Source organism: Crinia signifera, chromosome 2, assembly GCF_055691185.1.
Source record: "Crinia signifera chromosome 2, ASM5569118v1, whole genome shotgun sequence".
NCBI lineage: Eukaryota > Metazoa > Chordata > Amphibia > Anura > Myobatrachidae > Crinia > Crinia signifera.
Window position 1 is genome coordinate 278,609,769 of NC_139218.1, and position 26,156 is coordinate 278,635,924.

The 26,156-nt window shown below is 44.8% G+C and overlaps 1 protein-coding gene across 3 annotated transcripts in view; it reads left to right on the top strand.

Moving 5' to 3' along the window:
* NAXD (NAD(P)HX dehydratase) overlaps positions 1-25,091 on the top strand; it is a 74,117-nt gene extending 49,026 nt beyond the window's left edge. For all 3 annotated transcript variants that reach the window (XM_083168678.1, XM_083168677.1, XM_083168676.1), the window contains 7 exons: positions 1,111-1,199; positions 12,789-12,897; positions 13,937-13,987; positions 14,066-14,170; positions 20,153-20,273; positions 21,943-22,063; positions 23,838-25,091. In XM_083168678.1, the coding sequence (XP_083024804.1) occupies positions 1,111-1,199; positions 12,789-12,897; positions 13,937-13,987; positions 14,066-14,170; positions 20,153-20,273; positions 21,943-22,063; positions 23,838-23,988 (747 nt within the window). In that variant the 3' untranslated portion in view covers positions 23,989-25,091. The remainder of the gene's footprint in view (positions 1-1,110; positions 1,200-12,788; positions 12,898-13,936; positions 13,988-14,065; positions 14,171-20,152; positions 20,274-21,942; positions 22,064-23,837) is intronic.
* Positions 25,092-26,156: the final 1,065 nt, after the last annotated feature.

The window sequence follows — 26,156 nt, forward strand, 5'->3', positions numbered from 1 at the left end:
TGAAAATATTCTCCGTGCACGGCGAGCATTTTTTTTTGCTCGCCGTGCACTCTCCGTGTTCCGGAGGGCTCGCTGCCACTCCTGCTCCCACTATTCAACGTTTTTAAGACTCGCCGCCACTCGCGGCGAGTCTTAACCCCTGCAGCGGACGAGCGTCCGCGGCAGGGAGCTGTCAGGGAGCCGGGGGACGTAGCAGCCAAGAGAGATTAAAGTCTCTCTTGGCTGCTGCAGGGGATATGGGGTGGGGAGCAGGGCTCCCCTGGACCCAGGCAGCACAGGCTGCCCCCCCTATAGCTAGCGGGGGACCCAGTATTCACTGTACCCGAACGTGCTTCGGGTGCAGTGAATATATGAATATCTAATGAGCGGCTCGAGCGCTCCGGCCCCCTGCTGGCTGCACTGTGTAAAAAAAAAAAAAAAAATGTAAAAAAATATTTTTTTTAAAATTAAATATATATTCATGTGCTATAGGCACATGAATAAAAATAACATGGCCCTTCACAGAAAAAAAAACTTGATTTTTTGACACCAAAATTAAAAAAAACACCCTTTTAGTTTAAAAGTTCACATTCCTGCTCTCCATCAAAAGATGGAGAATTTCTACACGGAGAGAGACGGCGAGAATCACTTAGAAAGACGGAGAATATTTCACATTGAATAGGGTGGCTCGCCTTTGGAGAAAAAAAACCTCTCTCCACCGCGTGAAAAGCACAAACTCTCCAGAAATCACAGCGAATTTTTCTCATTGAATACTGCCCATAGTCATTTATCTCAGTTATGCTCTTACAGATCTAATCAAAATAAGTAATTTTGTTCTGTTTAATTTTTTACTTTACTTTGATTGTATACAACACTCACTGCATTTTTAAAATGTGGAATACCTCTTCTATAAATGCAACAAGAATTTAATATATTCACAGTTGGTCACTATACTTGTATGTAGCATATTGCTCAAACAGATGTCAGTGGCTATTGGCTAAACCACTAGGGATTACCTTCAGCAGATTGTAATTCATGAATGATGTTACATTGCCAACATTTTTGCAAAGCTTTATTTCATACAAAGCCAGGTTCCGTTTCTCTCTGACCTCCTGTACATTATTCTCCTAGGGTGCAGATTTATCCCAAGTGTTTTGTACCAAAGATGCAGCAACTGTCATTAAGTCATACAGTCCGGAGCTGATCGTACATCCAGTCCTGTAAGTTTTGCCTTTTCTGCTCTGTGAAGAGGATGTAGTGACTGCGCTCAGAGTTGTTGTGTTTTTAGTGCAGCAAAGGTATTGGAGGTGCCCGCCCTCCCGAGGATACAATGTTAAAGGGGATTATACCTTGCGCTCTATAATGAATGAAGTGTGTCTGTTTGTAAACAATCAAATATTTTATTATTAAATAGACTGTAAAATTTATGATTGATAAAACAATGATTATTAATGTCTGTCACAGTGACATGATTAAAACATAAATATAGAAATAAAATATATAAAAAAACATATGAAAACACACTGCTTGTGATAACTGAATAGCATTAAGTTATCAAAGATTGAAGTGAACATTCAATGGGCTGACTATATAAATTAATACTGGAAATGCGTGGTGATCAGAAAGATTGTCCCAATTTGGGGATCTTATGGTGCCTATAGTTTTGGGGTAAGGTTGTTGGAAACACCAATGTTGATCTGTAAGGTAGTACCACATAAGCCGGAGGGTAGGTGGTGTGAATCACAGTGCGGCGTCCCGCAACTGTGACGAGTGTCAATGGGCGGTGATGTTAAACCCGGTGAGCCGAAGGATGCTCTGTGAGGCGTTGGGTGGGTGCAGGGAGGAGTGAGTGAGTGTCGGCGTTGTCCGGACTTACTTGCCTCCTGACGCTTCAGCCACCGCTGGTACCGGGGTCTGGATGCCGGATACAGCTGGCTTCTAGCTGACAGGAAGTCTTTAGTCGGAGGTGAGAGAGGCCCCAACTGGACCGTTGATTGTACCTCTCTCCCCCTCCTACGGACCTGGCCTTACTCACCCGACTTGCTCCGGTGCCGCTCACCCGTGGGAAGTCCTGGGAGAACTCCTGTCCTCAGATGTTGATCACGGCGTCTCGGTGCTGGTGCTCAGTTTCCGGGTCACGTGACCGCAATTGACAATGACGCTCCGGCACTGCTGATGTTAGCTGCAGAGTTGTGGTTGGTACGTGTGTGGATGGGCGTATGTATGATCCAACGCGTTTCAGCCAGGGATAGGCCTTCTTCAAGGATGGTGTGCAGTTATTGGTGCTTCAGTTAGGTTCTATTTATGGTAGTCCTGTGGGTGGTGCTTTTCTTTCCCATTTGTTCATTCATACAAATGTCCTTTGTCAATAGAACTGAGCATGCGTGGAATGTAGCAAATCCTAGTTGTTTCTCTGCCCGATCTAATTGAGTGATAAGAATTCAGTGCCAGTCTGTGGGATTGATCTTGTATAAACTTGACAATAAACAAACATATTGGTCCATCTGTAGTCAAATGGGCATCACTGTATATCTTGATGATAAACCTTTGGATGGTTGATGTGTCCAGCAGTTGTTAATGACATTATAGGCTAACATTAGTATTTTAGTTTTTGTGTAGATATAATAAGATGGATCTATGACACATAAAAGGCGCTATTTTTTTTATAAAACAAATATAATGGGGGTGTGGCCATAATTATAGGTTCACTCAATTCACTGGTAACATACAATCTGTGTTTATTTAGTAGGTGCTATCTTCTATATGTTGGTATGTAGGTTGTACTAATTTGTATATTGTACTACTCAGAAAATATCATTATAACTGGTACCCGGTCCCATCTGTTGTTCTAATTCCTTCTTATTTCCGTGTAATGAGGCTATTGTGAAAATCAATGTTCAATCCTCTTGGGGTCATTGTTTTTAGTGTAAAAATCCAATAGAGTTTCCTTCTGTCTATTGTATTGCAATGGTCACCCCCTCTCCAATTTTTCAGGGGGGCTTCAATGGCCGCAAAGAAAAGATGGGTGGATGGGTGGGATCAGACTGATGTTTCTCTTTATAATGTAGTGATACACTGTGACTCTCAAAACCTCTCCTTATGTTCCTCACGTGTTCGTATAGTCTTGCTTTTAGGGGGCGGATGGTTTTCCCAATGTATTCGAGGCCGCAGAGGCATCTCAATAAATAGATCACCCCTTTTAGATTCACATGAAAGGTTTTGACTAATTTTATATGTGGTTCCACTGCCTAGAGATTCAAATGTTGTTACCTGTTTTGTGGTGTTTTTATTGGTGGTTTTACAAGTACTGCATTTACCGCGAGAATCCCCCTTTATGTTCCATTTTTGTCAGTGTAGTTAAGGTAAGTGTCTTTGGTTTGAAATGGTTTTTAACTAACTTCTGTTTTATGTCTGGGGCTTTCCTAAATACTATTTTTGGTTGTGTGCCTAATGTCTCTTGGAGATCCGGGTCCTCTAACAGGAGATCCCAGTGTCTTGTGAGTATCTGCTTAATCTGGTGCGAGGATCTGTTATACTGTGTAATGAAAAGTGGTTGTGTTTGCATTTTATCAGACTCTGGGGTTTATTCTAGTTCATTCTTTCTGACAAAATCCTTCTTAGATGGACAAAACCATGTGCACTGAAGGGGGGCAGATGTAACATGTGCAGAGAGAATTAGATTTGGGTGAGTTATTTTGTTTCTGTGCAGGGAAAATACTGACTGCATGATTTTACACTTCAATATAGATCTCACTTTGAAGAAAAACCCCACCCAAATCTAATTCTCTCTGCACATGTTACATCTGCCCCACCCGCAGTGCACATGGTTTTGTCCATCTAAGAAGGATTTTGTCAGAAAGAATGGACTAGAATAACCCCCTCTGTGTTGACTTTATTTGTCAGTAATTGTTCCCTATCTATTTTCATGGTGTCTTCATAGGCCTGTTTGACTGTCTTATGATCGTAAAGTTTCTCTGTGAATTGTGTCATTAGTTCTGTCCCTTGTACCTTGTAGTCCTCTAATCTGGAACAATTACGTCTAACACGTTGGAATTGTCCTTTCGGAATATTGGAAAGCCATGGTTTATAGTGTCCGCTTGTATTGAGGATATAACTGTTGACGTCTACATTTTTTCTAAAAGTCTTGGTATGTATTGTGTGATCATGGATGAATATTTCTAGGTCTAAAAACTCAACTCTAGTCTGACTGAAATTGGTGGTAAACGTCAAGTTTCTGTTGTTGGTATTGAGGTATGTGGTGAATTTTGACAAGGAGGATTCTGACCCCTTCCATATGAAAATGACATCATCTATATTTCTTCTTCTTACTTCATGGCAGCCATACAATGGGTTCATCCCTTTCTCCCCTTACAATTAGACAGGTAGTTTTTCCCTAGGACATGCCCCCTTCTTCCACCAGTACATAGCCAGCACCTTCCCCCATGACTCCAGTCTTTTTCCTGTCTCCTAGACAGATAGACAGTGTAGTACAGGTTTTTATTTTATTTTATTTCTTACCTACTGGTAGGCGTTACGCTGCCAGTCCTGGGCAGCGTTGGGGTGGCGGTGCCTTTCCCATTAGGAGGTCTGGCCGGCGGCATGTACCTCGCTTGCGTGTACTGGTAAGCGGAGGGAGCCGGAGGTTTTCTCCTAGTTAAATCCCCGCCGACAGACAGAAGCGTCTGTGCGGCGCGTGCTGGGCTCCCGGTGTGCGGGTCATCAGGCGTTCAGGCGCGCTGCTCTGACCCAAACACGCTGTCCCCGCGCAGTACTGTGACGCAACCTTGCGGTCCACGGGGCAGGAAGTCAGGCGGGCGTGCGTTCCAAGCGTCGGGATGACGCGCACGCTGCCTGACGCTGCCGTAAGGCGGAAGTAGCCTTCTTAATGCGCCTGGTCGGTGTTACAGGCGCTTCCTCGTGCTAGCTGTGCTGTTTGCAAGCCCCGTGGTACCAGAGACATGGAGGAGGAAGCCTCTCAAAAACTTTCTACGTTGCTGCCCAGGTAGGTCCTCTCAGAGGACTGAGTTTTTTATATATATATGGAATTACGCAGAGTAGTTAGTGATTACTGTTATTTAATCTTCTAGTGTGCCTGTGGGGACTAAGAAGAAATTGGCCAAGAAGAAACATGTTAGCAAGACATGTATTGGTTGTGATAAGATTTTCACTGGAGAGAATTCCTTGTGCCGCAGCTGTGACAAGGGAGCTGATACCAGTATTGGGACTGTTTCCCAGATTAGTGAGCTTATGGCCTGGATGAAAGATAACTTTGTCTCCAAGAAAGAATATCAGGGGAAGAGGTCCAGGTCACAGACCAGTCTGGATGTGGAATGTGATTTGCCTGCGGCTGCGGATATTGATGATGATGATGAGGATGATGGGGATGACGGCACAGAAGCCGGTGAACTAGTGGAAGAGGAACGGTCCTTTAATTTAGAGCTAGTGGAGGTGGTTCTTAAAGAACTGTATAAAACACTAAACTATAAACAACCAGTGAGAACCGAGTATGACGCTTTGTTTGAGGACAGGTCGAGAAAGGGGAGGTGTTTTCCCGTGCACAAGGTGGTTAAGGAGATCCTAATTAAGGAGTGGTCCAATGCGGACAAACGGATTGGGCCTGTGAAAAGGACAGAGAAGATGTACCCCATAGAGGATGCAGAATTTCTAAAGTGGTGTAGTATCCCCAAAATTGATGCTGCAGTGTCCGAAGTCACCACCAAAACTACGATTCCTCTTGAGGACGGGGCATCTCTGAAGGATGCTATGGAGAAGCGTATGAAGAGCGCTTTAAAAAGGCTGCACATCTCTAGCGCCACATCTATCAAATCAGGAGTGGCTATTGCCTCCTTGGCTAGAGCCCTTAGGATATGGTGCGCCTCTTTACAAGAGGACCTACAAGAACGGGTGGCTAGAGAGCAAATGATCAGCAGTCTGGCACAAATCCAACTTACCGTTGATTATATATGTGAGGCATCCCTAGACGTGCTGGATTACTCAGCGAAGGCGTTGACCTCTGGAGTGGTGGCAAGGAGAGCCCTGTGGCTCAAGTCTTGGGCAGCAGACACCCACTCTAAAAATAAACTGGCAACCCTGCCGTTCGAGGGGGAATTCCTTTTCGGCAGCAAACTCGACCAGATGATACAGAGGATGTCGGGTGGGAAGTCAGTGAGACTCCCCCAAGATAAAAGGGGAAGAGGTTTCAATTATTTCCCCAGACAAAGCTTCAGACAAGCCAGGGCCTATAGGCCCGGGAGGCCTTTTCGGGAGAGATATACCTCAGGTATTTCCAGAGCCTTCTTTCGGCAGACTGTCAAAAGAGGGGATAAGAAACAGTGACAAATTGTGTCCCGTGGACAATTTACAGGTGGCCGGAAGATTGCTGCAGTTTGCCCACATGTGGGAACAAACGGTACAAGACACCTGGGTTCTAGAAGTGGTGTCCACGGGATATCGCCTAGAGTTCATTTCAAAACCCAGAAGGGAAAAATTTTTAGTTTCAAGGATTCCAATTTTAAGGGCGGAGCAGGAAGCATTGGCCCTGAGCATAAGAGATCTGGCGGATTCGGGGGCCGTGGAGCCGGTCCCAGAGGCGGAGCAGGGCCTAGGGTTCTACTCCCGTTTGTTCGTGGTAACAAAAAAGTTCTGGAGGTTTCAGAACAATCTTGGATCTAAGAGATCTAAACACCAGAATCTGGAAACGCAAGTTCCACATGGAAACAGCCAAGACTATCCTTATGGGTCTGAGAAGGGAAGACTACATGGTCTCTATAGACCTAAGAGACGCTTATTTCCATGTCCCTATCTATATACCAGACAGAAAATTTCTCAGGTTCTGCGTCAAAGGAAAACATCTTCAGTTTACCTGCCTTCCCTTTGGTCTCACATCCTCACCGAGGGTATTTACAAAAGTACTCGTAGTCATGATAGAGTGCTTAAGGAGAAAGAACATAACAATATGGGCTTATTTGGACGATCTACTTATCTCAGCAAAGTCAAAAGCAGAAGCCGTCCGAGATACAGAAATAGTAGTCCAGTTCCTACAAGATCACGGATGGCTGATCAATTGGAACAAGAGCCATCTGTGTCCTACACAGACCATCCAATACCTAGGCGTCATCGTGGACACAGTACGGTTCGAGGTCACCCTGTCCGGCCAGAGATGCGAGAAGATTCAAGAGCTGGTAGAGGTAATCCAAAGGAATCGGAAGGTTCCGCTGAGACTAGTAATAAGTGGGCCAGGTGGCATATGAGGGCACTACAGTGGCATCTCCTACCCTATACCAGAAGCCAAGTTTCTCTGGAACGCTACATCACACTCCCTCAATCAGTGGTGTCGTCACTTCAGTGGTGGCAAAGCAGGTACATGGCGGTCAGAAGAATGTCTCTTTCAAGCCCACAGTATGTAGTGCTGACAACAGACGCAAGCGTCACAGGATGGGGAGCGCATTGCTCAGGCAAAACTACCCAAGGTATCTGGTCCGTCCAAGAATCGGATCTATCATCCAACCACAGGGAGCTTCGAGCAGTTTTCATGGCCATGAAGTTCTTCTCAGGCGAAATAGGAAAATCCCACCTAAGAGTCTTCTCAGACAATGTAGCGACAGTCGCTTATATCAACAAGCAAGGGGGGACAAGGAGTCGCCCACTGCTAGAAGAGATCCGGTTGATCATGTACTGGGCAGAGAAACATCTCCGATCCATCTCGGCATTACACGTGCCAGGGGAAGAAAATCAGCTGGCAGACTTCCTAAGCAGGACTCAAATTCTGCCGGGAGAATGGGAGCTGAAGGACTCAGTCTTCAGACAAATCGTTCGCAGATTCGGCCAGCCACAAATAGATCTGATGGCGACGCCAGAGAATACGAAGGTTCAACGATTCTTCTCCAGAAACCCGGCACGAGGATCGGAAGGCGTGGACGCCCTGTCTCAAAGATGGCAGTTCTCCCTGGTATACATCTTCCCACCCTTCCCACTCATACACAAAGTGCTGTGGAAGATCAGGTCGGAGAGAGTTCGGGCGATAGTTATTCTCCCATATTGGCCCAGGAGGGCCTGGTTCCCAATGGCAGAGGGCATGGCGGTGGCAGAGCCATGGTTTCTTCCAGTGTCACAGGATCTTCTGATGCAGGGCCCAGTAATGTGCCAGGACCCACAGAAACTTCATTTAGCGGCATGGAATTTGAAAGGAAGCAACTGACAGATAAAGGCCTGTCAGCAGTTGTAGTAGACATGCTGCTTCAAGTAAGGAAGAAAGTTTCCTCTGATATATATTATAGAATCTGGAGGATCTTCGCGGGATGGTCTGAACATAGATTTCCTTTTCCCAAGGCTAGACTGGCGCATGTTCTACAGTTCCTCTGTGAAGGGTTTAATAAGGGCCTATCCATAGCAACTCTGAAGGTACAAGTTTCAGCCCTTAGTGTTCTATTGGATAAGAAGTTAGCAGACCAAGGACTGATAAAAAGATTTTTTCAAGCAGCCAGAAGAATCCGTCCAAGGGTTAGACCAGTGATTCCTCAGTGGGACCTCAATCTGGTACTAAACGGTCTCATGGCAAACCCATTTGAACCATGTGAGAGAGCTGGGCTAAAATTTCTTACGTGGAAGGTAGCGTTTATGGTCGCTATTACGTCGGCAAGACGTGTAGGGGAGTTACATGCGTTACTATGTTGTGAACCCTACCTTAAGTTATTTCCGGACAAAGTAGTCCTAAGAACCAAACCTTCATTTTTTCCGAAGGTTGTCTCATCTTTTCATATGAGTCAAGATATTGTTTTGCCTTGTTTTTTTCCAAATCCAACCACTAGAAGAGAAAAAGATCTTCATACACTGGATATGGTGAGAATAATCAAAATTTATTTGGATCGTACAGCAAGCTTCAGGAAAACGAGATCGTTGTTTGTGATTCCACAAGGAGCAAAGAAAGGATTTGCACCTTCAAAACAAACTATCTCCAGGTGGCTCAAAGAAGTTATTTGTTTCACCTACAAGAAAGTTGGCCGACAAGTTCCAGAAGGTATAAAGGCACACTCGGCTAGGGCAATGGCAACTTCCTGGGCAAGAGAGGCTAACGTCTCGGTCAAAGACATATGCCAAGCTGCGACATGGTCGTCCATACATACCTTTGCAAAACATTATGCATTGGATGTAGCTGAAGAATCTTTTGGGAGCAGAGTTCTACATCAGGCCTTGATTTAAGGTATTGTAGCCCACCCTACTGCTTTGGTATATCCCATTGTATGGCTGCCATGAAGTAAGAAGAAGAAAGTTACGGATTATACTTACGATAATTCCTTTTCTTCGGAGTACTTCATGGCAGCCTGTATTATTATCCCCCCCGTGTTTGTGTTTTTCCCTAGGATCGGTGGCGGAGACAAGTCAAAAGACTGGAGTCATGGGGGAAGGTGCTGGCTATGTACTGGTGGAAGAAGGGGGCGTGTCCTAGGGAAAAACTACCTGTCTAATTGTAAGGGGAGAAAGGGATGAACCCATTGTATGGCTGCCATGAAGTACTCCGAAGAAAAGGAATTATCGTAAGTATAATCCGTAACTATCTCCGCCATAGGATCAGGTTAGCGCCCCAGTTATGATTTGTCCAGATATACTCCTCCTCCCACTTCCCCATAAATAAATTAGCATAACTGGGCGCTACCCTAGATCCCATGGCGGTTCCTGTTCTCTGAAGATAAAATGTATTACCAAACCATACGTAATTATGATGTAGAATATAGTCCATGCAATCTGTTACGAAGTTAATTTGTTCCAGTTTTAGTGTGGGATCTTTATTCAGAAAATGTCTGGTGCTATCTAAACCTTGTTTGTGTTTGTGTTTGATTACTGTATATAATGAGTTAAGGTCACTAGTTGCTATCCAATACTCCTATCCCTATTCTATTGACTTAAGGGTGTTTATGATATCTGTGGAATCCCTGATGTAAGATGGTAATTGTTTGACGTGATCTTGTAAGAAGGTATCAGTGTATTGAGATAAGTTGGCTGTAAGTGATTTGATCCCTGATATAATGGGGCGGCCTGGTGGGTTTATTGTGCATTTGTGAATTTTTGGTAAATAGTAAAAGACCGGTATTATAGGATGGTTTTGTATGAGGAAAGCGTGTTCTTGTTTGGTCAAAATCCCCTCCTCTTTCCCACGTTTGAGGAATGTGTCCAGTATGTTTTTGTAGTCTGCAGTGGGATCCCCCTTAAGAACGGTATATGTGTCTGTATCTCCCAGTAATCTATTAGCTTCTTTTGTGTATTCAGTTTTGTTCAGAATAACAAGCCCCCCCCCTTTATCTGCCGGTTTGATCACTATCTGGTCATTATCTTCTAATTGTTTTAGGGCTTCCCGTTCTGATTTGGTCATGTTGTTATGGTTTGTATGTCTAGTGTTAAGGCCCATACACACTTAGAGATTTTCATTTCAAAAGACTTTGCCAAAATCTTTGATAGATATATCTGTCACCAAAGTAGTGCGTACACACTGAGCTATTTTCCCCAAAGAGCAAGAGATTTTCAGGAGGCGAAAGACTTTGCTGAAAATCTTTCATATACAAGGCTATTTACATAATGGGCTGGGTTTGAATCCCAAGGGTGGGAGCAGCGGCCATTTTATTCAGTGCATGTCTGCCCTTGGGGCCTGATTCAGAATTGATTGCTTGGCTGCATATATTCAGAGCCAAGCAATCAGGTAAACTCCGCCAGGACTACTCAGCACAGCAAAGGCCTTGGGGGGGGGGGGGGGGGTAGTAGTAGTAGTAGCAGCGATCAATTCTGAATCAGGCCCCAAGGGCAGACATGCACTGAATAAAATGGCCGCTGCTCCCACCCTTGGGATTCAAACCAAACCACGCAGCCAAGCGATCAATTCTGAATTGGCTGGGGAATGCCTTCATTTTGTGGTGACCTCCCAGAAAATGGAAGTGGCACTCCCTAAAACATCCACCTGCTGTCGATTAGACAGCAAATAGCCAGCGATCACAGGCGTTCGGCAATGGCGGCGGTAACGCATATATTGCTGGCGCAGACCAGCAATGTATACGTTACACCCATAACATAATTGACATTGTCGGGCAGTGGCGGTGGTAACGTATACAGTGCTAGCCATACGTTACCGCCTCATATACACGCTAGCAATATACATTGCTAGTGTGTGCTAGCAATGTATATATTACCGGCTAATCAATAAACATTGGTGGGCAGGGGGGACCAGTAATATATACATTGCTGGCATGTGCCAGCAATGTATATATTACCGGCTAATCAATATACATTGGTGGGCAGGGGTACCAGTAATAAATTCATCACTGGCATCTGCCAGCGATGTATATATTAATGGCTAATCTACGTACATTGGTGGGCAGGAGGACCAGTAATATATACATCGCTGGCATCTGCCAGCGATGTATATATTAATGGCTAATCTACATACATTGGTGGGCAGGGGTACCAGTAATATATACAACGCTGGCATCTGCCAGCTATGTATATATTAATGGCTAATCTACATACATTGGTGGGCAGGGGGACCAGTAATATATACATTGCTGGCTTGTGCCAGCAATGTATATATTACTGGCTAATATTAATATGAATAGACATTGGTGGCCAGTTTGTGTTTGCTGCGGGGGGGCTGGAGCTGCTGCGGGCGGGCAGTGGATGTCTTTAACTGAACCTTTATTATATAAAGCAGGGGGGGGGAGAAGGGGAGCGGGGGCTGCCGTGCAAACCCCGACCCTGGAGCGGCTGTGATCGGTGGACATGGACGGCAGGCGGCTTCTGCTATGGAGCAGGGGGTGAGCAGGAGGTGCGACAGACAGGTGGACGGCGGCGGCGTCTTTTCCTCCCTGCTCCGTGCAGGTGAAGGTGAGTAGGAGGTGCGGCGGATGGGGGGGCGGGTGGATGGTGGCTGCTATTCCTCCCTGCTCCGTGCGGCGCTATACTGAGCAGGGGGAGGTAGCAACACTTCAGGGGGAGGCAGTGGGCTGGTCTGCCGGGCTGAAAGTGGCTAATCTTTCAGCCTGGCGGCCCGTACACACACAGAGATGATGGCTGAATAAACCAGCCATCATCTCTGGCATGCTGGTAAAACCAGCAGATGGGAGACTTTGACAACGATGATGCGGGAGCGCGCATCATCGCTAGTCTGTCATCGGTGGCCCATACACACTGGGCGATTTTCAGCTGAAAATCGCTCAAAACGGCCAAAATGAAAGATTTTCAGCTGAAAATCGTCTAGTGTGTATGGGCCTTTAGTGTGATTATCTAGATTGTCTATGTCTCTTGTTACCATGGACTCGAATGCTTTGATATGATGAGATTTCATGTGCGTGGGGTTAAAGGTTGACAGAGGTTTTAGTGCAGTGTGCTTGTATTTGTCCGTGGTGTCTTCATGGTTCCTAATTGTCCTGGATTTGAATTGAAGTATTTTTTCAGGTTCAGTTTTCGTGTGAATGTTTGTAAATCGCAATATATGTCAAATTTGTTTGGTGCTTTTGTTGGAGCGAATTTGAGGCCCTTCATGAGTACTTTTTTATGTGTTTCTGTTAGTGTTGTGTCACTGAGGTTAAAAATGTTATGGTTATCCACAGTTACTCTATCCTTGGTTTTGGATTTTTTTCTGCTCTGTATTCAACAAATTCTGACTAGCCAAAATATCCAGTTCTTATTAGTTTGTTCAAATATTAAATCCAAACAAAGTTGTTACTCAAAGGCGTAGCAACTTGTCACCATATGTTATAGCCAGCAGTTTTATGTTGTGTCTTTTATATAACTCTTCTCCTTCTGAGTGACCTTTTATGTTCACACAGGGACCATCCCAATGCTTTACAGGAGATAGAGAAATGGCTCCCAAGACTGCATACCCTGGTAATAGGGCCAGGATTGGGAAGAGACGTTTCAATACTGGAAACCGCAAAGGTAATCGGATACTTCATTTGTTTTCAATAACCAGATTAGAAACAACAGGTGTATAGTGAGCTTCTAGCACCCGCTCTCTTTTGAGAACCCATGCAGTTCCTCTTCCCTGCCTGGGGTGTCGCTGTCTGCTGTAGTGCTTCTAGCACAGTGTGGTCTGTATATCAGCACTGATATGCAAACCAGACCTGTGCTAGAAACACCACAGCAGACAGGGACACCCCAAGCAGGGAAGAAGAACTGCATGGGTTCTCAAAGATAGCGGGTGCTAGAATGAACACTGATACATAAGCACATTCTATAGATGTGTAAGCACAGCCATTGGTGAGTGCTGCTGGGACTAAAGCAGCTGCTTGGAATAGCACTTTGGTACTCCAGCTTCAAATGACTTCTTTTTGGCTTTCTTCCATTGAGGCAGATCTGTTTTGTGAAGACGGTCCATCGTATAAAAGTTTCATTTAGTATGCCTCATGTTATGTCTAAAGGGACGTCTTTCCCTAAATCTACAATAATTTGCACGCAGACTGCATAACACATATGCGTTGTAACTGTACAGATGTGCATACACAGTTTGTTGCTGCATATAGTAGTGTGGCGCCGCATAGTTCACCCTCCTGCATCCTCATTGCTGCTAATGTAGTCGTAGGCACCACAATATGCTGTATGCGATCTGTGTGAATCTATCACATTCACAAGCAATGTTATATAGGGACATGTCTGTAGTTCTCAATACAGAAGCTTAAGCAGTGTGTTGGTGCTTTCCCGGATGTTTTTTATTCCACTCTCCTGTCAGTGCATCTCCCCATGAACTGCTTAAGAGCTTGGATAACACAGGGGGTAATCAACAACTTCACTGGGTTTTAAACTTGCTGGTATATGAGGACACAACTAAAGTTTTGTAGAACTCTGTATTTTATTGTGATTTAAGGAATTGCAATCTAAATTGATTCTGTTTATGTTGTTACCTTGGTTCAGATTCATGTCTTCTATACTGTATGTAGTAGTTTGTGTAACTATTTTAATGTTTCTGCTTAATTTATAGGGTATTATAGAAAAAGCGAAGGTGAAAGGCATTCCTCTTGTGATAGATGCAGTAAGTATCCCGCTCCTGTTACTGGATGACATTACTGTGTTTGGAACCATACTAAGAGAATGCTGCCTCCCATTTTAGGATGGACTTTGGCTAATCGCCCAACAACCTTCTATTATCCAAGGTTATCAGAGGGCTGTCCTCACACCAAATTTTATGGAATTCAGCCGACTTTATGAAGCTATGGTAAACACCTTGTTATCTTTTATTTGAAAAGCTCCACATACTGTCATTTGTGCGATGCCATACAGATAATATACAGAGTTAGCAACATGCAGTAAAGTTTATGTAGGTTAACATAATTTAAGAATAACTACCTAAAACCAGCAAACTAGGTAGGATGTGGACAAGGGGAGAGAGGTGGGTACCTGGCATAGACAATGGTAGCTTACAGAGGAAGGAAGTCTAGCACTTTAGCTGTCAGCTGAATTCTCTGTACCCAGATTTTTATTCTAGGTGATGGTTCCTCTCTGGGATCCATGATGTTTCACTTCTCAATACTACAGAGGACCTCTGCTCAAGCAGAAATGGAGAGGAAGGATCAAAGATGCACACAAACAAACACACACACACACACACACACACACACACACACACAGGCTGTTTGTCTCTTCTCTTATAGGTCATTATCTTTATTACACTATTTGGTACTCTTTACCTAGAACGGCGCCCGCGATCAGAATCGCGGGCGTCGGGGGTAAAAAATCGCGGGCATCGCGGGTAAATCGCGGGTACATCAAAATCGTGTACCCGCGATGACCGCGATTTTCCCATAGGGAACAATGTTAAAAAGCCTAATTGACCGCGATTTTAATGTAAAATGCCTCAATGCCCGCGATTTTCCCATAGGAATCAATGTTAAATGGGCTACAGAGCCCAAATAGACCCAATTAACCCTTAAATGTCACCCCAATTTTTTTACGCCACCCCACGATCCACGCCAACCCGAAGCGTGGCGAGCGCAGCGGTACGCGTCCTCCGACCTTTTCATGCCCTACTATCCACGTCGGCGTGGAGTTGAGAATAGAATAGTGTGGCGAGCGCAGCGAGGCGAGCGCAGCGAGCCCCGCGAGGGGACGCGGATACCTTCACAGGTAAACGCGTCCCTTCGCGGGCTTCACAGGTGTCGGCGTCGCCACGGACACCTGTGAAGTCCGCGAGGGGACGCGTATAACTGTGAAGGTATCCGCGTCCCCTCGCGGGGCTCGCTGCGCTCGCCACGCTTCGGGCTCGGTGGCTCGCTGCGCTCGCCACACTATTCTATTCTCAACTCCACGCCGACGTGGATAGTAGGGCATGAAAAGGTCGGAGGACGCGTACCGCCGCCCCTCGCGGGCTCGCTGCGCTCGCCACGCTTCGGGTTGGCGTGGATCGTGGGGTGGCGTCAAAAAATTGGGGTGACATTTAAGGGTTAATTGAGCCTATTTGGGCTCTGTAGCCCATTTAACATTGATTCCTATGGTAAAATCGCGGGCATTGAATGCAAAATCGCGGTCAATCTGGCTTTTTAACATTGTTCCCTATGGGAAAATCGCGGTGATCGCGGGCATCGCGTCGCGGCCGTTTATGTACTGCCCGCGATCCCGCGATCACCCCGATGGGCGCCGTTCTAGGTAAAGAGTACCCACTATTTGAACTTAAAATAATTGGATAATTTATCTAGGTCGGCGGTTCTCAAACTATTTTGCTTTTGGACCCAATCAGACAATAAAAATTATTACAGCCCCACAAAATGGCCACCACCACGTCTGGAGAGCAGACCATACATGCATAGCAGCATTGAGGAGGCATAAAACTGAAGTGACTGCTAATGTGATCACTACATTTCTTAAACCATTGCAGCGATGAGCTCCTTTCAGAGTCCTGCCCCATCTGGAAAGGCAGGTAGATATCGATACAAACACAGAATTTTTTTGAAAAACCATGTGATCCCTTTATAAGGGTGTACAAACATTAAAATAGTGCAATATCTTACCTTAAATACATATTTGAAAAGCGTACACATGTTCTCCTTCAGGGGGCGGGGAGCCGGCATTTGCGTATAGCATTAACATTGCCTGGTAATGGCCAATAGTATCAATGGGCAAAGCCATCGCAGCCGGGCTGCTCCGTGAAGGAGAATGGCAGTGAAAAAAACTGAAACAAAATACATGCTGTGTTACATGGCAATACACTTGCATCAACTAAGTGAACATGACATGTTAGTGTGAACTCCTAAGTGGGCATATGGTCTTTGGCATTTTACAGGCTATAATTCCCTTCTGGGTATATGAAACTATTGTTAATTCACAAGACTGTAAGAGGAGGGGTCAGGTACTAATGCAGTACATATCCTGCCTGAGCTAAAGTGACCAGAGATAGCCTATAAGCCCCCCTATGTACAGAATTCTGCCCTGATCCTGCCTAGGAGCTGCTGTTTCTGGTCTTTTAATTTATACCCTCATTCAGTGAACCTTCGGGCCATCTTGTTCAGCTCTTCAGGCAGTGTGGCAGTATTGCTTGTGATCCTCGCTACTCAGATCATAGGAGATCTAGGAAGCCCCCGCACTAATGAATGTGGGTGGTGGCTGCTGAAGCGTATTTTTATCTTTTTTGTTTTTGTGTATACTGCCGAGTGTAATGTACCTCCTGAAATAGACACTTGAACATCCAGATAATTTAATGAAGTGGTTGAGTACTGGTAGGTGATCCTAATAGGTGAGGGCATGCTGTTAATTTGTACTAGAAGTCTTCAAAGCTTCCTCCAATCCAGAGGAGGAATAAATCGTTGATAAATCTAGAGTACCGTAGGACATTTGCTGCTGTCTCTGGGTTGTCAAAAAACATTGAGTGCTCCTCTGAGAACATGAAGATGGTTGCAAGACATTGCTGCCTATTCAGAATCAGAATCTGCTTTATTCGCCAGGTATACTTGCGTATACTAGGAATTGGATTTGGATTACTGTGCAATAGCTAGTTAGGAAATAGTGAACAGAGACAGTACAGATACACATGACACATACAGGTATACGCTAGATGTACCCTGGGGATTATAGACGCAGGGAACATATATTCGAGGCTCCACTGGTCGCCGCAGCAGCCAGGTAGGTAACAGGTAAGTGGACAGTACAGTTATCACACAGGGAACACATACCCGCCAAACTGCACAGCACCTAGGTAGCCATCAGTGGCGACACTGGTCGCTGCAACAGCAAAAGGAAGGTAACAATAAAGCAGGGACAGTACAGTTATCACACAGGCAACACATACCTGCTGAGCTGCACATTGCCTAGGCAGCCATCAGCGGCACCATTGGTCATTGCAACAGCCAGGTAGGTAACAAATATGCAGAGACAGTACAGTTATAGGTTGCTATGCAGTGTATGAGATGGGAGACATTGGGTTACATACGGCTGAGTGGCACAGTTCCTAGGCAGCCATATTGCGGCGCCATCTTTGTCATGCTGCTCATGGGCAGCAGTAGAGGAACTCAACAGACCATCTCTACTACAGCACACAACAGGGTTGATCCTTAAGGCTGTAGGGGGGGGCAGAGTGTCAGGACCTTGGCTGGAGCTGCAGCTGGGGGGGAGCCAACATGCAGGGGGGGGGGGGGGGGGGGCACAGTCAGGAGTTGGTGCTTGGGCACTCCCTGGGCTGAGGTCCACTGCTGCTGGGGCCATACCTCCCATCATGGTTGTACAGCCGGGGGTCCTGCTGTCCTGGATGCACTCCTCCGGGCCGACTGGGGGGGGGGCGCACAATGCCGATGGGGGGCTCATCTGTTTCCCTACTCCATCCATCCTTACCCCTCCTCTGCCTGCAGTCCAGCCCTGCCAGGGCACACGGGTGTCCTATGGGCTGATGGCAGAAGCATCCTTCCGCTGGGGACTGTGGCCTGCGTCGGGGGTCGATCGTGAGCAGGAAGGTGGTGGAGCGGTGCTCAGTCAGCTTGTTGCACTGGAAAGAGGTGAGCAGCCTGTGGGTGTTGGGCAGCATGATCAGCAGCAGGCTGGCCGCGAACAGCAGCTTCACGTGGTGGCCAGACTTCCGCGACACGAGGCACAGCATGCTCCCCGCTTTCCATCCGGCCACCCTCCCTGTTGGGAAGGGATTGCGGTGCTGTGTGACCGCTGGTGGGGGCCAGCTCGTAGCCGGTGTAGTACTCATCCATCCTCCCGCCCTCCACCTCCTCTCCAGCCGCTCTCTTTGCCTCTCCGGAGGCCAGGGATGGGGGGCTTCGGGAATGGAAGCCGGGACAACCCACGTTCATGCAACCATCCCCGGCCCCCACCGCAAGTGTATTGAACAGCCATTTAGCTGAAGAAAAAAAGTGCTGTCAAAAAGAAATAATTTCTTGTCAATGTGAGTTCCAGTAATCATATAAACAGGTCGATGTGGACGGATTCTAGATTCTCCTTAATTAAGACGTTTCTCATAACTTGTAACCCAGCGCTATGTGGGTATGTATATTCGTGTAGAGGCTACACACATCTAACACACAGATGATGGTACCCTCCAGGATGGACCCCACAGTTCTTAATTTGTGCGAGAAACTTGGTGTCCTTAATAAAGGTAGTTTGCCACATTACCAGCGGTTGAAATATTGAGTCTAGAAACTGAGACACTGGCTGGTATAGCGAATTATTAGCCAATATAATGGACCTTCCTGGAGGGCATGTCTGATTTTTGTGCGCTTTGGGTACAGTAAAGAAAACTGGGACCATGGGATGGTTGAGTCAAAGCGGTCTTCAATTTATCGGATATATGACCATCTTTTACTGCAGTCTCTAAGATGTTATCAAGTTCTCGCTTGTAAACGAGTGTCTGGTCTGATGCCAATTTTCTGTACGTGCTGGTATCTGACATTTGGTTCAGAATTTCGTCTCTATAATAATCAATGTCCAGTGCCACCACCCCACCCCCCTTGTCAGCGGGGCGGATGATGATGATATCTATACTCGCTTAGATTTTTGAAGGCGGACCAATCAGCCTTGGTCAGATTGTAGTCAAACAGAAGATGGGTAAACTATTTATTGAGGGGTTCTGTGAGGCTCAAATTGGGAGTGTGTTCTTCTACTGTTAATAAAGGTCTGATGTTCCATCCTAGTTTGCGTGTCCGGTTTATCTCGAAAAAATCGTGCAAGCGAAGTTTACAGGTAAACCGATGTACTGTACGTCGATCTTCCAGTTCAAATCATTAAAGCTAGTTATTGGAACATACTGTAGGATAAACCTTTCTCGTTTTTCTGTGTCGGTGAGATGCCTTTGTGACAGGTTGTATATTAAGGATCCTTCGAGGTGTTTCTTTTTGTGAAGCCTCGAATTCTGGCCTCCGCTACGGATGGTTGACCTTTTTTTCAGTGGTGATTTTTGGAGCCTTTTTCGTTGCTCCTAAAGGCATCTCTGCTGTGATGGCTGTCCCTTCTGAATCTATTTGGGTGGCATTGGTGTCGCTATTAGAACAGGCAGTCGGGCCGGTACATGCCTCTCTTTGTCAACGCAAAGCCTAGGGTGGATCTGGGGCCAGACTTGCGGCGTTCTTCGCCCCCAGTAGTCAGCGGTAGATAGGATTTTGTTCATAGTCTTCTTTGACTACTTGAAATTTGTTCCGCTTGAACTTAAAGTCTTTGCGATAGTAATTGCATAGTAAGTTTTTCCATCCAGATTGTACACCTTGATAAAGGGGTCACATAGCTTCGAAACGTCGGTTCATCTTTTTTCACCACTAAAAATATATGTATTTATATGTATGTATATTATATATAATTCATGTGAATGTAAAATCTTGTACCGCTGTGAAGACTTTTGGGGAGGCAAAGGGTGGCAGGAAACCTGCCTTATGAAAGCATTGAAATGTATGTTACTTCAGACTCTTTGGATCACTGACTGAGAGATCAGAGAAGCCTTCAGCCTGATGATCAGTAACATGGAATCGTGACTCATGCTGAGATGGTTGCGACCCATGTATGGTTCAGGATCCACAGATTGAGAACTGCTAATCTAGAAAATGCCTCCTGTTATGTGTAACCTAGTTTATTGTTATAACTTTTACTTTTGTATCCTATGAGATATGCAGAAGCGATCACATATTTGATGTACTATAAATATAGTGATCTTTAATTTAAACGTTAATGTTAATGATGGTTTTAATAAAAATTTTACAGTCCATTTCTTTTTCCCTTCCAGCTGACTGAGCCAGTGGATAGCAGTGACCAGCATGGAAGTTTACTAAGGCTAAGCCAAGCAATGGGAAATATAACCATTGTTCAGAAAGGAGAGTGGGACCTGATTTCTGATGGGGATAAAGGTTTGTACATATGCCCATGTGAATAGCCATAATTACATTGGTGATGTTTCTACAAAAGTATTGCTTTTCTATGGGTCAGCTTTGTGTGAAAGGGATGGATAATCTATGGTTATGGAAACTGGTTTACAGGGATATGGGTAGATAAAGCTGTATGCCTGAAATTTCTGTTTGTATTGTGGGTGGTTGGGAATATGCAGGCAGCAGGTGATCGATCAGCTAGAAAACCTGTGCTTATTGGCTCCTCCCAAGTGCTCAGCTGATGCAGATTGAATGGATGAGTTCATCTTGTACTCACCACTATGTAGGCACAACAAAGTCTCTTCCCCAAACATAGGGGTCCATCACTCTTAAGCTGCATACACACCTACAGATTTATCTGTACAATCTGTCTGGTGGGACCTAAAATCTGGTAATTTATGACAGCAGATGACAATCTACCATTTGTTCCCAGATGCTGGAATACAAACAAAAGCCATTCAGACAAATATGTTAAATCTGTTAACACAATTGGCCAAATAAATCTGTAGGTGTGTACCCAGCTTTATTGTTGCATTCTTCCCAGTTTTTAAGGTGCCCATACACTTGTCCGATTTGGGCCGATTTTGCTTGACCCAGACAGATCGGGCAGAGAAATTGGCCCAAATCGGATGTGTTTGACATCCGCGCGGTCCTGTGCTCATCGGGTCGGACTCGATAGATTGAACCCGCTGCAGGTTCAATCTGTCGGATCCGACCCGATGCGCACGAGACCGCACATTGGGTCGGTGGGGATGTCATAAACACATCTGATTTGGGCCAATTTCTTTGCCCAAATCGGATTTGTTTGACATCCCCACCAACCCAAAGCGCGGTCCCGTGCGCAGGTTCAATCTGTCGGATCGGACCCATCAGTGGCACTTTTTAACACCTACGATGTTTTGGTCCGATCCCTAGCCGTGAAGCACCGGTGTCACACATCTATGTGCAGCAGAGGGGTCTGTGGGGGTGGAGGTGGGCAGTGGGGTCCATGTGGTGCTGGTCATTAAGTCACTCAGTGGGTCCATGCGGCGACTTGGAACTAACTAGCGCTATTCGCCGGGCGGCCGCGGAAAGTGTTGCTGAATTTTAAAACACTGGGTGGACGCTGATTGGTTGAGATTCCGCCAATCATTGTCCGCCCAGTGTTTTTTCAAATTCATCAGCGCTTCCCAAGCCGCCGCCCGGCGAATATTGCTAGTTAGTTCCAAGTCGCCACACGGACCTGCTGACTTAATGACCAGCGTCGCAGGGACCCCACTGCCCGCCCTGTGCCACAGGGACCCTGCTGCCCGCTCCTGACGGCTCCCCAGGGATATACATGCAATAAATCTCATGCGATTTTATTGCATGTATAATTTAGCACATCAAGTGCCAAATCGTAAGCAGCCTCATGGGGAGCTGCCTGGGGTCTTTCAAGGGCAAACTAGTAAGACTTGTCCTTAGGACAAGTCAGACTAGTGTATGGGCACCTTTAGTGCTAACATTTGTCTACGCCATTGATCTGAAAGCTAAAGGTAGAATCTGGATTTTATATCGAAGCCAGCGCCATTGTAATTAGATATCCTTACTTAGGTAATTATATTAAGGATTTTAGTTTTATTTACACAGATGTATGATGTCAACTTCTAATTAAGTTTCTTCTCTATTAAAGTCTTAGTGTGTACTCACGAAGGGAGCAGCCGGCGTTGTGGAGGACAGGGAGATCTCCTGGCCGGCTCTCTGGGAGTCTTGGTACACTGGGCATTTCTTGCCGGGCCAGACAAAATAAATGGGTATGTTCAAATGAATCCACGTTAAATTGTAGCACTAGGTTTTATGTACAGTATTACTAAATCATTTGCTACAGTAACATAAATGTAGAAGAGCAAATACCAGTTACTATATACAGTAAACATAATACATGGGTGATGTGAAGTGATTTTGAACAACTATTTAATCATTGGTGAGTTGTGATGTGACCGTGTGATCTAATTACTGGAGCAAACATTGCACTTCCTGCAATAAAGTAAACACCAGTATGCTAGGCCCCATCACAGCCTTTTATCCATCATCAATGGGTCTGAACTTACTCAGAACACAGCCACGTGGTAGCTCTCCTTGTCAGAAAATATAACTGGTTGTAAAGTGAAATAAGTAGGTATTAAACATTTGACAAGTACCAAATTGTAATGGCTAGACAACTGGGTCACAACAGCAGGTCCTTTGGGGTGTGCTTAGAATGTGGTGTTTCCACCTATTAAAAGTGGTCCAAGGAAGGATAACTGGTGAACTGGTGACAGGTCCATGGCCACTCAAGGCTCACTGTTTCATGTGGTAACAAAGACGGTCTTGTTTGGTCTGATCCCAAACAAGTGCTTTTGCAGCATATAGAAGCACAATTTTGATGAAAAAGTTAATGCTAGCTACAGTATGATAGAAATGTGTCACAGCGCATGTGCCCTTCTGACCCCTGCCCACCTGAAAGCTACTTCAATGGGCACGTGAGCATAAGAACTGGATCATGGTGCAATGATGTCCTATTTCTTTTACATCATGGGACAACTGGGTTTGTGTCCATTGTTTCTCCTTGGGAAAGATATTGTTGTGGGAAGAAGGCAAGCCGCCGGAGGTAATATGATGCTCCGGGTAAAGTTCTGCTGGAATTCTTGTGGAAATTACTATATGTACCACCTACCTCCATGCTCTTCATGGTAACTGTATTACCTGATAGCAGTGGCCTCTGTCCCGGTTCAGGAATAGATAGGGGAACATGATAAAGAGGGCTTTATTTAGAATAAATTGCACAGCTGAAAGGAAGCATCACTTCAATTCTGGAGGCATCTTTGAGATGTGAGAGCTGCGTCTGAGGCCTCAGATCATCATTGCGGCCCAAATCGGGATGGCTTCAGGCACTGGTCAGCCTGCATAAGCTGAAGCTTACTTGAGCTTCCTGTAGGATCTGGACACCCAGGTCCAGGAAGTCTTTGTTTGACACAGACCCTGGCCTGGACCTCTCTCGCCTGCAAAACAGGCATCACCCTGTTTTGGAGAACTATAGAGCAGATTTATTAGCTCGGTGAAGTGATAAAGTATCTGGTTTTTATCACCAGCCAATCAGCTCCTAACTGTGAAGTTACAGGCTTGGTTTGAAAAATGACAGGTAGGAGCTGATTGACCGGTGATAAAAAAAAAAAAAAAAAAAAAGATTATCACTTCATTGAGCTTAATAAATCTGCTGCACCTTAAACGCTGTAGCATGTCAACCTTGCCATGACCGCTGGGCCTTTTAAATTCCTCAAATCGGAATCTGAAAACATCTGTTGGTATGCTAGAAAAAAGTCGGGACAATGGAGGCCCCACCATATAGATATAGGTTTAGATCTAAAACTTACACTCACGCTAAGCTAGAGTAACGGTTTCTACCAGTCACACATTCGTGCAACTTCAATATAACCATGCCATGAGCTCTTGTACAAATATTCTGCAGGGTTTGTTTTTTACCACAGCTAATTGCAATAATCTGTACAGAATGGGAACCTTGTAAATTCGTTGTGATTTGTATTTCAGTCAAAATCCTTTCGTGGTGGCAGCATTCGGTGCCTGTTCTCTCACAAGACAATGCAATCACCAAGCTTTTCAGAAATATGGACGTTCAATGACTACAGGCGACATGATTTCAGAAGTTGGAACAGCTTTTAATAAGCTTTTTGAAACCTGATACTACTGATATGATTTTATTGTGAACAATTGACTTTCTTCATAAGATTTACACTAGGATGCACAACAGACACCTCTACCTGTGCTGTAGCAGCATGTATAACATGCAAGGCAGACATATCTCTTTTTTTGAGGGGGCTAGAGAAATATCTATTAAAGATTGTAGATACATTTTTCTTTTTTAAAAAAGAGACTAAATACAGAATTTTGGATATTGCTGAAACAATCACAATAAATGTGTGACTGGATCTAGCCATTCTGGGTGAGTACTGAACTTATTAGGCATTCACGGGCAATAGTTCATTGCACTACTGGTGCTCTGTAAGCTTCAGTGTATATTGCAAGGTGTTCTGCTACACTGCAGGGAGGGAGGAAGTAGACAGCCCACATCTATAGATCTTTAGAGACCCTTGTGAACACCATGCAAATGTTTGGGTCACAATAATTATCTCATGGCCAATGTATTTTGCTGTTGTACTGCCTCCTTGTTTATTTGTTGGGCACTGTAAATTATTGTCTGGCCTAATAATATTGTTCTGAATATATTCTTTTTAGTTTGTATCAAATTTGAAAAATGGAAAAAAAAAATCTGGAGTGTTCAACAATTTGCTTACTTATTTCTGAACTGTTTAATACAGTCATGTCCAAACTGTGGCCCTCCAGCTGTTGTGAAACTACACATCCCAGCATGCCTTGCCATAGTTTCAGCATTCCTTAATAGCAAAATTGTGGCAAGGCATGATGGGACACGTAGTTTCGTAACAGCTGGAGGGCCGTCATTTGGACATGCCTGGTTTAATATGTTAAGGTGCCCATACATGGTGTGATGATCGTACCCGTTATGGGCTGGATCGCAACGCATACGATTTGCGTGCGATGTGATCAGAAGGCAGTACAATAGTATGTGCAGCACATACTTTTTGTACTGTGCGATGAGATGCCTGCGGGAGTGCGCATCGCACAGTGTATGGGCACCTTAACAGTACCAGACTGATAGCTTTATATTTCACCCTTACAGTTTATCACTACAGCTAAACTCTATAAAAGGCACACTACTGTTATATCCATTCCTCAAAACCTTTAAATACAAATATTCACAAATGATTAGTCTGGTGTTGTGGAAGATTAAATCAACGTGAAGTGTTATATAAACCCTTGTTCAGCATTGCAGGATATCTCGGCGACCTGTACACACGGATAAGCGGCCATATTCCCGGCGATTATTTCTAAAATCGCACCTTGTATGGGGCTTAAGGACTTGTTCAACATAAAACTGCTCTGATAATACATCAGGAATCTGCATCACCAGCACTGCGAGCGGCAGTGTTCTCAGGGCAGCTTGTGTGTGAGTAAATCCTCTATTACACTGATCTGAATGAGACTTTGCATATTGCCATTTTCTATACTTCCATAAAACCTTGACATTCACTTTGTGACAAAGACAACTACAGAAATATATATACCGTATATACTCGAGTATAAGTCGACCCGAATATAAGCCAATGCACCTAATTTTACAACAAAAAACTGGGAAAAAACTTATTGACTCAAGCGGGACCCTCACTCGAGTATAAGCCGAGGGGGGGCTTTTTCAGCATAAAAAAATGTTCTGAAAAATTTGGCTTATACTCTAGTGTATATATATATATGGTATATAATGTTAGGGACAACACTAGCTTATATGAGATACTCTCAGTAAATGTTATTTATTTCACTGGGTGTTGTCATGAGATTATCTATACAGGTTATAGGGCAATGTTTTGATACTGCCTTGTACATATACTCAGAGTATAATATTTATTCGTTTTAGGAACCATGTGAAATGCAGCAACCTACTGACATGAAATCCATGTACCTATAAGTTCTAGTCTATACCTTGATATCCTTTAAAAACACATCATAAGGTTTTAAGACATCACAATTATTTTCTTAAGGTAAAATAAAGAGTTTGGTTATAACAATGAAAGCAATGTGGCACAGAGCCCTTTGTGCAATGCATACATACTATAATGTGCAGCCACTTCAGTGCTCCTTGGCTCACAGCATCCTTTCAGCATTGAACATAACATATTGCATAAGGACAGTTACATAGCATGTCACCGTAAATACAGATGAACCACATGCCCAATCTAATCTGCCCATATGTACCTGCGGGTTAGGATTATTGGG